Source organism: Nothoprocta perdicaria, unplaced genomic scaffold (assembly GCF_003342845.1).
Source record: "Nothoprocta perdicaria isolate Ctin4 unplaced genomic scaffold, notPer1 scaffold_173, whole genome shotgun sequence".
NCBI classification, from domain to species: domain Eukaryota; kingdom Metazoa; phylum Chordata; class Aves; order Tinamiformes; family Tinamidae; genus Nothoprocta; species Nothoprocta perdicaria.
The window spans coordinates 854,536-868,696 of NW_020454905.1; the positions used below are offsets into that span (position 1 = coordinate 854,536).

Here is a 14,161-nt window from a genome sequence, read left to right on the forward strand (position 1 = left end):
ACATCTATTTATTCAGCAGTGGCTTTCCCATTTTATGTTTTAGTTTGTTGGACACTATGCCAGGAATCCCCAAGCAATGACTTTTTTGTTCTGTCTCAAAGATGAGTGCATTTTCTGCAAGCTTCTTCCTGCAGCTTGTTAATAACAATGAAGATACCACACATGCAGCAAGAGCAACGCCTGCTCCCCTTCTCATCTCTCAGGATTTTAAAGACCACATTCCCCTGCAGTCCCCTACAGCCCTACAGATGCCCAGGGAATTGCACTGCTCATGCATCTACCAGTTCTGGACAGACCTTCCCAGTAAAACCTCAGGTTACATTTTCAAAGAGAGAGAGAGTGAGCATACGGTTCTGCCTACAAAATCTATCACTGAAAAAAAAAATAAAATTTAGGCCTCATTTCCATACAGCACAGGGTATTCTCAGCTGCCTAAGAGCAAGAACGTGGCCTCATACTAACCCGGTTCCTGGCCTTCATTAATCTTAGGAGCCTGGCATTTAAGAACACTGGCAATGTACTGAGCTCCTTGTTCCTCATCTTTGTTTGCTCCTTTTCCAACCCAGGTGTAGCCAGAGTTGTTTGGCAGTTTCAGAACAAAGACATCGTTGGAGTTCAGTGATGCTGCATCAACATCAACCTAGGTCAAGAAGGACATTATTTTATTCTTCAGATTTTCAAGTAATGTGATCTCTATTTTGCATGTTTATATAAAATATGGGGCTAGATGTGAATTGGCTGTGCTTCTGTGCAGTTTGTCCCCAGTTATGAAACAGAGATTTAACCTGAAATAGTGAATTGGCTGGAAGAACAAAACTTGGGACTATCTGGAGGTAGGAATTACTGCCCGTAAGGGTCCTTGATTTTCTGTCTGTTTGTTGTCAGCTGACTATTCACTAAGTATTTTCTAACAATTTTCTTTGAAATGACTAGTATTTTATTAGTCATACAAAGCAGTTGATTTGATGTGGAATTCTGTGTTCCTGCCAAATTCTGACTGCCCAAAAGGATTATTGAAGGGAAAGAATATTTACAGGCAGCTATACTATTATTCAAAGGAATACCTCTCCTTACCTCCACAATCCTGGTAGTGGATGTCAGGTTCCTGCGGATTTGGAAGAGTCGTGTTGGGGGAGCAGGTTTCTGACCTTCCTTCTTTGAAGTCCCATCCTTGTAAATAATGAGGGGTTTATTTTTGAACAAGCTCAGTAAATGTGCGGGCTCTTTGCCTTGGCTGACTCGGATCTGCATATGCATGAAGTACAATTCAGAAACAAAAAGGAACATGGGAATTAATTTAGGTCTTCATTGGATAGCATAGGGAGTGTTAGCCCATAACGGTGAGCAACTTAGCAAGAATTAGAAGTGGCAAAATGAGAAGATTTAACAATACAGTTCCAGAGACATTAAAGTTATAGCATTCCTGAGATTATTTTTTCTATAAATCACGCTAATACAATGATATTGTTCAGACTTGTAACATAATGTTTAACTGATTCTCTATACTGTAATAAATAAATTCTTCTTTTACAAAAGAACTGTCATTTCATGGAGTTTTACAGATTCTTCACTTATAACAGTATCCTGTATTTTTTCACTCACAAAGAAACAGAAAGGCGACTGCCAAAGGCTAAACTGTTTTTTTTCTCTCTCCTCTATTCAATTTTTTGCTTTATGCAAAAAAGAATTGACTTGCATTGCACATGAGATGAAGGAAAAACAAAGAAGGACAGAAGAGAAAAGCAAGGGAGAAAAAAAAAAAAAAAAAAAAAAAANAAAAAAAAAAAAAAAGGAAAGTGAAGGCAGGAAGTGAAAATCGCCTTCCAGGAATGCGAGGGAAAGTGCCCCAGCAGGAAGCAAGCAGGAATTACTCTGAGGTGTCCCCCTGGCTCTCCTTTATGTGCAAAACACGTCGCTCGGCTGGCAGCATCGGCCTCCAGCAGGTCTGCTGAACTCAGCCAGGGGCTGCAAGGGCTGCGCGTGTCAGTGCAATCCCCACGGGTGTCAGTGCGATCCCCACGGGTGCTGTGGAGCCCACGGGTGTCAGTGCGATCCCCACGGGTGTCAGTGCGATCCCCACGGGTGTCAGTGCGATCCCCAAGAGGCTCCGACTCCTCTGGCACCGCTGCCCCTGCCTAGAGCAAGGGCTGAGTCTCCCGACCTTCTCCTTGCTCCTCCTGAGTGCTGCTCCCAGGGTGAAATGGAGAGAGAGGAGAGGGCTCTGTGATCCCAGAAGCAGCTCAGTGTCACTGCCCAGCACTCCTGGGCAGCGCTTCCCGGCAGGGCGAGCGCCAAGGCTGCTCCCGCTGGGCAGCCCAACGCATCGGCTCCCAGGGGTGCTCGTGTTGTACTCGAAGGCTCTGCCACGGAGGAGGACTGGGAAACACCATGTTCGTGACAGGCAGCAGAAACAGGTGCTTTTAGTTATCTCATAGCTGGATACACCAACAAAATCAGTCAATTCCCAATAAGGATATCCTAGAACATGTAAGCTTGTAGGTGCCAAACTGCAAGGTTTTTTTTTCCAAATTGTATTTTGAAAATACATTTTTTTTTCCAAATGCAGAAAAAAAAGGAAATTTAATGCAGGGARGAAAATGCTATGGGGAACATCTTTCTGCAAAACAAATATTGAAACTGGTCTTTTTTTTATTTCAATTTGTATTGTAGTGCCATCTAGTGACTAAACAAATTAGCGCATTTTAACCTTTTTAAATAAGGGTAATCCAAGTGTTTTGTATAGGCAGTACATTCTAAAGATTCATATATATTCATATAAATTTGTATAATATTCATATACACATATATATTTGTTTAATTTAATTTCAGGTTAAAACAGTATTTTTAACATGTCCGTTGCAATGAGATGGATCTCCTTCAGCTTTTAATAAAACTTGTAAAGTGTCTTTTTATTACAGCAGTTAGTATGTAATTATTATTGTAATGTTAGTTGGCCTTGACTATGAGGCAGGACCATATTGTGCTCAAATCTGATCAAATATAGGATTTTTTTTTTTTTAGGAATTGACCCACATAGGTCCATAGGTCCTAGCAGGATAAACTCACACCTGCTGATGGCACTGAGAGGTCACTCTTTGTTATCATTGAAAGGTCATGGTGGTCAGGAGAGGTTTCTGTGTCTGGAAGGTAGAATATGTGACCCTTATCTTCAAGAAGAGCCAGAAGGAGAATCCAGGGAACTCCGGGCTGGTCAGCCTCACCTCAGTCCTTGGGAAGGTGATGTAATCCTAGAATTAATCCTGGAAACCATGTCCAAACACAAGCCGGACAAGAAAGTGACTGGCAATAGTCAGGGTGGAATTAGGGAGGCAAAACTGTGCTTCAGCAATCTGATAGCCTGATGTGATGACTAGCTTAGAGGATGAGGGCAGAGCTGTAGATCTTGTTTACCTTGATTTTAACAAGCCTTTTGACAGTGTCTCCCATAACAACTTAATAAATAAGCCAGTGAAGTACAGACCAGATAAGTGATTAATGAGGTGGACAGAAACTAGCTGAACTGCTGGCCTCAGGGTGAGGTCATCAGCACCACACAGTGCAGATGGAGGCCTATCACTTATAGTGTCCCCCAGGAGTTCATAGGGGACAGGGTCTGTTTAGTGTCTTCATCAATACCTGGATATTGGGATGGAATGGACTCTCGACAAGTTTTAGCCAAGCGGGAAATCTCTGTTGACAAAAGGAGTCCATGGCCAGTTATCCAAATAGTCTGCACGTGCAACATATGCCTGTGCTTCAGGGGTAAGGAAAAAATCCTTTGTTTTATTAAAGGATTTTTCTCTGATCCCAAACATCATCTACTGTGGCATGTGCAAAAACTAAGGACATAGAAGAACAATCTTTCAAACAAGGTTTTCATTAATTTGAGCAAAACTGGGACAAGTCTCCCAGCAAGAAAAGGCTGGAAAATTAGTTAAATCCTAAAATGTACCTTGAAGTTAGTCTGCACGACATGTGAGGAAAATAAAAGTGAAGATTAATAATAGCTAAGGAAAATACAGAATTGCCTGGTTAAGGCTACAGACATGTACATAGTGCTTTGCAAAGTACTTTTCATTTTCCAAAGATTACTGCCTCCAGGTAAGAAATGCATTATAAAGCAAATATGAGGAGAATACAGTACTAGCTGTAAGAGGAAAAGACAATAGCTGCAGAAAATAAATTATTTTTTTTCCAAGTGAACTCAGATTACAGGTAGTTTGGTTTTACCTCATAAATATGTGAATGGCAAAAAGATTGTGTGAATACAAGTTTGTTTGCTTTCCTTTTAACAAAACAGCTGAAATGCAAGAAAAAGATGTAAATTGCACTGAGTGCTTAAAGACTGGTTATCATTTTCTGAAAAAATAAATTAATAGTGTGGGCACCTGCACAAGGTGAGCTAGGAGGTATACAGTGTTCCATGTTAACTTCCATGCCACCAATCTGTGCTAAAACATAAGTTATTTCAGGTACTCACAAAAGTTAAATAAGATACTACATCGGCAAATGCATGCACAGGAGTTGCCATGAGCAGCTGATATTCTCAGTATTCAAAAGATTTATCCTCCTTTCAATTCTTGTTTCTGAAACGATATCATATCCTATATTTGTTGAATTTAATCTGAAAGATACTAACCTGCACAGCCTGACCATTCAATAACCGATCAAGCTGAACAGTCAGAAATGCAGATGCAGTCAGTTCATCTTTTGTAGTCTGAGCTCCTTGCCTGAGAATGACAATAAAAAAATAACTGTTTAAAATCAATTTCAGCATGATCCAGAACTTACAGAGAACGAGGAACAAAAAAAAAAAAAAAAATCTTGCATTTTTGCATTTACACAATTCTGTTGTTTTCTACACGATATAAAATCAGCATAGAATAATATGCACAGGCTGAGGATCTGCGTAAAGCAGACCAAACATACCACGTGTAGATGATCTGCCCTTTAGGGTAAGTATAGAGTATAATATAGCAGTCACCCCCATAGAACTGCCCGTATGTCTCAGGCTCCACAGGAACTCTGCCGCTGTCTTCAACACGCCAGATCTAGAAATACACAGAAATCACTAGAAGAGGCTGAACTTCATCCTGAAAAACTCAGAGAAGCGATTTACTCTGTTGTCCTTTGAACAACATTTGGAAAGTTTCTTCTGAATGCGATCACTAACAAACCACTGCAGAAAACTTTCCTTTGTCTTGATGTTTTAATGCCACACGGCTATCTCATAATGCCACATTTAAGTTCATTTCTTAGCAACTTAAGATTATATTATTACATGAATGGTAGAACGTTATGATTCATCATAAAACTATCATATCACATGGGAAAGGTACACCACAGGTAGGTAACACAGCGATCTGCAGATTTCTTCCCATTTGATGCAGTACAGCCTGGTTGAATTACCAAAAACATACTGTTAAAATGTTATCTCAGTTGCTAGGCTCAAATCTGGGTACCATCTGAAACATTAGGGTGCAGTTGCAGAGGATATGACAATGAAACTGTAGGTAAAGATCCAGAATGAGTTTCTACCACCAGGAGCAAGTTTACCATTTCAAATATCAGGCTGATGTGAGGTAAAAGTGCTCCTTTAAAATATTCCTTTAACATGTGTTACTTAAAAGGGGAATTATTTCTGTTCTTTTATTTCTACTGATGACTTGAACCATCATCTATGAGCATCAGAAGATTTCACAAAATAACACAACTCAACAGACCAAGGGATTCCTTTTCCTCTTAAAAGTGGCTTTTTCTTTTTTTTTGGCGGGGGGCTAGGGGGACAGGGATCAGAGCAACAGCACACAACAGTTTAAACTGCAAAACAGAAGAAATTACAATTCGATGCAACACAAAGATTACCTCTACTTTCCCAGAACCATCATCAACCATATTATGTTTGGCAGCCATCTGTGGAGACTCATGTAACTTGGTAGCATCAAATTCAATCTGCTCAATTTTAGCCACTCTCTCTGTGACATAAACTTTTCCAAAGCCATCACTTTGATCTTTATCCTTCCAGTCTTTGAAAAACTGTTTGAAGATTGGTGTTTCACCTCCTTCGGGAAGAACTTGAATCTGAAATGAAACAAGACACATGAAACAGACGGAAAACAAAATTGACTGTTGCTTGAACTATAATGTCAAAGAATGGAGTTTTCTGGGTAGCTGATGGTTTATTTTGTAAGTTGTTTGTAATTCAGAGATCACGTCAAATGATGCAACTTGTGCAGTCAGCCTACATCACTTGTAGGTTAAATCACAGCAGGCCTGCCTGTCTGGAAACAGCCACGGAGGCCGCATTTTGCTCAAAGAGARCAACACTCAAATCAAGAGAAATAAATCATTCTGGTAATTCTGTCTACTGGCTATTTTTTTCATTTCTAAACTCACTTAAAAATCAAGATACAAAAAGTCTTAATTTAAATGAATGAAAAACAATGAGTATGTTATTGATTATTTTCTGATTATTTGATCTTTTCTACACTTTCTCAGTATTTGAAACAAATTTTTCCAACTTATATGTTTGTGAAACACTGTTTCTAGTTAAGCCCTTAAAAATATGTCCACTGATTTAAAAACAAAGCTTTTAACAGTCTTTCCTGGCATCATCTTATAAATAGATCACACCTGTGTGTTGGCAGGATAATTCATCTGCTGAATGAATTCCTCAGCATTCTTCATGGCTGCCTTTCTCTCTTGTGGGTTAGCATCTTTGCCTGGTTAAAGCGGAAAGATAACAATATGRATGGGAAATGGGATTAAGATCACTGATTCTGCAAAGCAAAATGTACAGGGAAAATTTTGCAATGAACATCACATCCTTGAGCCAYGTCCTCATCCACACTGCTCTCGTCTTAGTCTTGCACAAACACAAATGATGGTCAGCATGAGTAATAAGATTCAAAGCCAAAAGCCAATAAGATTCCGTAGCCAAAATGCAGCATCTTACATTTAACATGGCTAAAATGGAAAAAAAAAAAAAAAAAAACCCTTAACTTTTTTTTTCTTTTTTTTTTTTTTTTTTGCTTAATACAAGTTTCTATCAAAAGGAAAAATTAAAAAAAAATCTTCTGATATCTGCTTGGTTTAAGCTATGCACCCAGTAAGAACACCTGGGTATCTTTCTCTGAATCTTTCCTTGCTGGACTGCAGTGTGTTAAATAAAGCTGTTCTYCAGAGCTGCCTTCCTTTCCTCAGGCAGCACCACTGTTCCACAGGCTAAGACGAAGCTACTATTTAATCCAGGCATGCTGTACCACTTATCACCACCTTGCCCCATTCATTGTTCCCTTTTCTCAGCCAGAGATACTAGACACCTCTGAAAGTCTCTGTGGGAGGATTTTGTGCATCAGTTCTGTGTCCCAGCTGGCTGCCAAAAACTATACTCAGGAGACCTCTTAGTCTAATAAGATTCTCTGCTAAGCTATTCATCATAGACAGTTTTGAAGAAGACCATTAGCAAAGTAATTCACGCTCCTCAAYTTACAAGTCTGAAGATTTCCAGCAGAGATGGCAACTGCAGCCTCCTAGCACAAAGTGAGGCTCCAGCCTATCCCACATGTTACTGTTATCCAGAGCAGCAAAGTGATGATGCACAGAGGAGGATGTATGGCCATATTCAATGTATAAATTGTATAGAAATGCCTAGTCTTGTYGGTTTGATTGCTCTAGAAGCCATCAGGTAGGCAGTGGAAAGCAGGAGGCAGGGGATTAGGAAGAATTTAGGTCACAGAGTGCCCCACAAATACTCTTTTATAAAGGAGACTTCCCTAGCTGCGAATTACATATTCAGGCAAAATGCTTACAGTGCTTCCTGGGCTGACTTCAAAAGCTTGACAACTGTGCTGATTAATTATTTGCTAYGGCACATGGTGAAAAGAAATGCAGATGCCACAGAATAGTTGACAAACAATCTGGGCCAGAGGAGAGGAGATACCCTGCACTGGAGGCAATGGTAATCCTGTAATGTCCCAGCTACAAGGAGTGCAGGCCCAATTCCCCAGGAGCAGTCTCCAAGGAAATGCTCACCCAACACAATAGCAAATACACCCACAGCACTCAGGATTGTACACAGAAATGTTTAGAAAAAAAAAAAAAAAAAAAAAAGGAAGCATAAAATTGGTTATAAGATTAAGCTTTCAGTTAAAGCTTGAAACACTGGTGTGGAATGAATGGTATTGACCACTCCTCTTTAAATTTCACACCTCCCACAAACATTCTATGGATAAATAATATCTATCCATTAGGTTTATAGATTTTTTTTTCCAGAAGGTAGAGATTTGTTGGTGATATGCATAAGAGGATTATTTATGGTTGCTTCATAATTGCCACTCAGTTAAGTATTTAAGCATCAAAAATTACRGATGCCACCAAAATACTCAGAATACCACCTACTCACAGGAGCAATCCCTGTCCTCTGACTACGCCAACAAATTGTTGCTCACATGAGAAACTGTGCACTGGGTACTGTGTCCAGCCAGTATTAAACTCTTGCTAGTGCCCAGTGGCCATGGAGTAGACTTTAGATCTCTCTGTGCTCCTTGTACATCTGCAACAGAAGTTGTCTCTTACCTTTCCACACAAAGATCTTCCTTGCAGCACCATGGTCCAAAATGAAGCACTCTTCAGACAAGAGCATGGACATGGAGAAAGGGTTTTCCTCTGCTATCACTGACACCTTCATGGATCCACTTGCGTCCGACACCTAAGAAAGCCATAATTTCAGATGTAGATCAGTTCTTTTATAAACAAATTAATTTTGCCTTCCCCAAAATTACTACAGAAATCAGTAATAACTCCTACACAAAACACTGTATGAAATTTGTATGATGCCAGAAAGTAATGATGACTAATGACCTTTCATTTTCCTTTTCCTTTTCACTTTATATTCAATAGAGGGAGATGTGGTGTTAATTTCAGTGATTTCCTTGGATCCATGTCTCATAACTTTTTAAAATAATTTTTTTTTTCAACTCTGAATTCAACTGCTCATTCAGTGAACACCCTGCAGTTAAAAATTTCTAACTTCTTAGGTCTACCCTATATACCTCACTGAACTGGTATAGTCCCTAGCCATCATCTTCTACAAAGCAAGCCAAACTGAAGCCAAAAGTACACTTACCTGCAGCACAATACCATTTGAAATTACAATAAAAATAGTCTTATACCAATTTTTTCAAATGAAATATTTACATTTATAATTGCTGCTTCTGTAAAAAGAAACTATTACATGTGACCTGCTGAAAAATCGGCTTTCTAACCACAACTCACAGTTTATTCTCACTTTTTAAATTAAGTTCATGTAGACTTTTATAAATTCACTTCAGACTTGAAAATTCACTCCCATATGGCTTCAGAGGCCAGCAAAAGAAGCTCTTTACTATTGTGGCTTTCACTTTTCTAGCAGTTTTCATTTCCTTTCATAATTAAAATTTCATATTAATTTTAAATATGCCACTTTATCCTGTATCATATATTACAAAAACAGAAGATGGAAATAGCAATGGCATATTGCAAATAAAAATAAACGTCTATTTTCAGGATTTGCTAGAAACCTCTCTCCTGGCTTTGACACTCACTGATTTATTGCAGCATGTACAGCACATACAGAATTTGGTTAATATAAATCTGCTTGCAGAATCTGTGAACTTAAAGGAATTGAATAGATATTCACAATTTTTTTCTGAGATTTCTTATGATCCAAAATTCACTGCAAGCTCTTTACAATGGATTTCTAAATGATTGTCTTATTATAATGGCCCTTATCACACATGTAAAATTCTACTTTTTTCCCCTCAGAATATGCCAAATCCCCTGCTAGAAAGGGTAAGAAATTTCTGCCAGATTTCTTGGGAGGAATGGAAGGACAAATTTTCTACCTTTTCGTTAAGAATACTTTTAGATTGCCAAAATGCATCCTGATTTTTTGGTTTAAGCTCATTATGTCCATAGGTACACAATTTAGTTTTACTGACTTAGAGACACACACGAAGATGCTCTGTGCAGCAACACCTGCACTGAAATTTCTTCCTTTTGTTTCTGGAAAAAAAATAGACTATTAAGTGATTTCTTTCAGAGAATCCTAGCCTGAGTAGGCTCAGCTGTTGTATCAGCATCTTCCAGCATTGCTAAGTCCTAACTCTTCTTAGCCCGATTAACCGAACGTAATGATCCCTCTCCGAGGCACACGAGTGTTAGCCACACTTTACATCTGGAAGAGAGGTGAAGGGAAAGTGGTCTGTCTAGGGGTGCAGTGGGAAATGAAGAAGAACTTCTTTACTGTGAGGGTGACAGGGCAGTGGAACAGGCTGCCCAGGGAGGCTGTGGAGTCTCCTTCTCTGGAGATCTTCCAAACCCGCCTGGATGCCACCTTGTACCACATGCTCTGGGTGTCCCTGCTGGAGCAGGGGGTTGAACTAGATCATCTCCAGAGGTCCCTTCCAATCTCAACCATTCTGTGATTCTGTGATATTCTCTCTCTTGTTAATACATTTTTACCCCTTTTGTCAAGTGGTAGAACAAGGAATAAAGACTGGCTGTGAAAGAAAAAGAGAGCACAGATCTGGAAATAGTTCGTTGCTTCAGTTTTGTTAAAAATATCAAAGTAATGGAATGTCTATAAATTTTAGTTTTAAAACAGGCCTTTTCATGAAAAAGCATCAGCTACAAAAACTAAAAAAAAACACATAGTAATATACATATAAAATATACATATACAGCTATAAAAACATTACATAACTGATCATCTCTAAAATCCTGCTAAGAAGAGGATATATATGACTACTAAGACCCTCATTTTTAAAAGCAAGATGACTCCTTACCATATACAATTTAGCACTCCTCCTGTTCATAATATCAGCTGTCTCATCATCATCATCATTACACTCAGGAAGCTCTGGCTTTTTTCCTAAAACCTGTAAAACACAAGAATAATAAATGCAATGCGAATAAGAGTCTGTAGTAAAAAAAATAAATATCGTTATGTGTTGGTTCTGTAATGAATTAGTTTGGATCAACTCTACTTAAAATCAAATATAAATCCAAACTCTTGGATGACTTGTTCAAACATACATGGGTAAATTTAAATAACTGTCAGATATCCATCAGCATTATATCCATGCTGTGTTTCTTGCAAGCTTAGACTTATGTTATATAGGGAAAGGTTTCAATAGGCACACACAGAATAGAAAGGCATATATGATTATATTGTACGTGTGTGTTTATATGTCTGTTCTTTTTCTTAAGGTACTTTTGCACTGTTGGTAAGCAAAGCTTAATCTTACCATTTTTGGAATTTACAAAACATACTAAAATTAAAGCAGACAAACTGAAACTAATGAAACTATCTTTACAAATAGTTCAATTGACAAGAAAACATCTGATTATTACCACAAAAATCAAAATAGTTACAKTTTTTTAATCTAAAGAAGGACAAAATAGGTTAGTCCTTGAAAATAATTTATTGGGTGGAAAAAGCATTTGCTTGCTATTAACTGTAATACTGTGGTAGTTTTACATCATGGTTTTACACTATGATAATCTTATAACAACTTTTATTAGAAGAAATTTAGAGTTGTTCATCAAAAACATGTAACAGTCAGATAGTGACAATTAGATCCTGGCTACTTGCTAATAATAATTCGATTTTTACTTACTGACTCGTATAGGATAAGACCCAAATGTCACATTCACAGTTTCACTGATTTCACCAGGACTATGTTGCAGAAGGGAGATGGGAGTGATTGATATGTCTGAGTAGCTAAACGTTAACTTAAAATACAAGGGAAATACCAGCCTTCCTATTGACACAATACACTTGCACACMGCATGGGGCTGCATGCAAAACATTGTAAATATTTGATAGTAGGGAAGCCTAACAATGAATACATCTGCAAATAGTTTTTAAGAAAGGCTACAACGTAAGTATTTACCATTAATCAGTCATTTGTGGAGTRTCCTGACCTGGCAAGCCAATAAAAAATACAAGGCCTAGGGGAAAGTAATTGTTCCTGATTAATCTTACATGTTTTACCCATGATTTGTGGATACCAAAAAGTAATGCCCTGAATATCTGAGAAAGATGCTACGGTAGCAGTGCAATAGCCATCAATCAGCATTTCACAGGTTCACACTACACAGCTGCACAGTTGCCAAGGTATTGGCCAAATGGGGCTACATTTTCACAACAGAGTGCAGAAACAATGGACAAACSATTAGAAGACCAAGGGCAAAACTGCTGCATGTTTTCTGAAACGTTTCCCCCACTAGGTTTCCACGCTGCATGCAAGCTGCAGAGCACCCAGGCCCACCGAGGCCTAGTGCAGAGCTCCGCTTGCCCTGYGTGGCTGTGGCCCAACAGCAGCCGAGGGGAGAGCTGCCGAGTTTCACCCCGAGCACTCATTGACTCCACACTTTGCACCTTGTCTGTGGAGGATACACCCAAGGAAGTTAGTCTATATCTATTTTAAAAGTYGTCTTAAGTTCTGTTAAAACTTTGTGTTGACACTCTTAGTTTAGTGGGAGGGCATCATAGATACAACGAAAAGACAAGCAGCTCCTCTGCAATAGTAGCTCGAGTTTGTTCATGGTACATGCACAGTAGCTTATCCCACGAGCCAAGAACAGAATCCACTTTTCACGCTGCCGTGCACACGAGCTCTTTTCTGTACATACCTGCCCCTTTCTCAGCGGAATGCAAAATACAGAACCCAAGCTTTTCCTGACAGGTTAAATCCCACTCCTTTTTTCTCAAACAAACAAACAAAAAAAAAAAGCCCTAACAAAAAAGTTTCTAATCAGTAGGGATATGACAGTGTAAACAACTGTAAATAAACATATCCAAAAAGAAGAGATTTCATCTTCATAAGCATCATAAAGCAGTTGACGTTGATAGTGATTTAATGGGAGCAAGAAGTTTGGTGAGGCTGGAAGCCAGACTAGGAAAACAGCACTTGAAGAGCATGTCAGGTGAAGGTTAATTAAGGCAACCTGCCATGAGCAAACCAGTTTCATATAGTTGAACCTGTGTATACTGGCACTATGTTTGCATTTCTTTTTACTGTACACAGCTTGGGGAAGGTTTCTGGATCTGGAATTGAGCTATTTGTTGTGGCTGTGATCCAAAGCGGTCAAATCTCCCCCCTAAAAAAAAAAAAACAACAAAAAAAAACCAGAATTCCCCTCTCTGCATGCTGCAAGCAAGTGAAAAATAAAGTGAGATACCTGCCTCTCATGTAAAACTCATCCCGTGTCTTAGAGGCTTCAAATATTTTATTATTCAATGCTTTGCAAAAGCAGTAGGTTTAGTAGTTCAATATTCACCTTCTTGCACCCCCTGACATGAGCAAATATATTCTGCTCCCGCCAACTCAGGTTACACCTAAGTGACAAAGACTAAATCCTTGGCRCAGGATGATTAGGTCTGAACTGTAGCCACTGGTTGAACTAGCATGCAGAGGAGGAGTTGGGTTTTTATTAATGTTCCAGACGGAACAGAGCACTAAAAGAATGTCTCCCTGAGACACATATTGCCTCAAAACTCGTTTCTCAAATCTCAAGCCAGTAAAAAAGGAAGGGATAAAGTGGCCAATAGCCACGTGGGCGACCTCAAGTGCCAACATACCCACTGTGTCCAAAGCACTGGACAAAGCACAGCCTCCCACCTCAGCATTTCTGCTCTCTGCTGCTCCTGGCCAAGCACTAGCAGTCCAGAGGAGGTTCTGGTCCGGGCAAAAGCTTCAKTTGATGCTGGTCAGAGGATGAATTGCTGAATATGTTTATTTGTCTGGTTATTCCCACTTGAAGCTCTTTTCATCAATCAAAGCAAATATTCATGCTCTTCGGGAAAATTACACTTCTATCACAAAAAACACCCACCCTTTCACTAAACCATTTCTAGTTAAGATAGCAGGATGCCTGCCTGAAATTGCCTTTCACAAGCAATTCCAGCAACAACAGAGGCCATTACACACTCACCTGTAACAGAAAACCTCCCACTGACCTTCATAGAGGTGAAGAATAAAACGGAAAAGACTATAAGGTATTGGGATTTGGACAAAAATATTTCTAAGTTACCAAACAGAATTTGGCATTTTGTCAGTTTGTTTGGTTTTATCCATGTCATTAATCAAAAAGGCTTTACGGAATTAAGGTTTAA

At 39.1% G+C, this 14,161-nt stretch overlaps 1 protein-coding gene across 1 annotated transcript in view; it reads right to left on the reverse strand.

Moving 5' to 3' along the window:
- SCIN (scinderin) overlaps positions 1–14,161 on the reverse strand; it is a 47,032-nt gene that overhangs the window by 4,997 nt on the left and 27,874 nt on the right. The window contains exons 5-12 of the mRNA XM_026036243.1: positions 10,827–10,919; positions 8,578–8,710; positions 6,634–6,722; positions 5,866–6,081; positions 4,930–5,051; positions 4,640–4,730; positions 1,075–1,245; positions 463–640 (exon numbers count right to left, since the gene is read on the reverse strand). Coding sequence (XP_025892028.1) covers positions 463–640; positions 1,075–1,245; positions 4,640–4,730; positions 4,930–5,051; positions 5,866–6,081; positions 6,634–6,722; positions 8,578–8,710; positions 10,827–10,919 — 1,093 coding nt within the window. The remainder of the gene's footprint in view (positions 1–462; positions 641–1,074; positions 1,246–4,639; positions 4,731–4,929; positions 5,052–5,865; positions 6,082–6,633; positions 6,723–8,577; positions 8,711–10,826; positions 10,920–14,161) is intronic.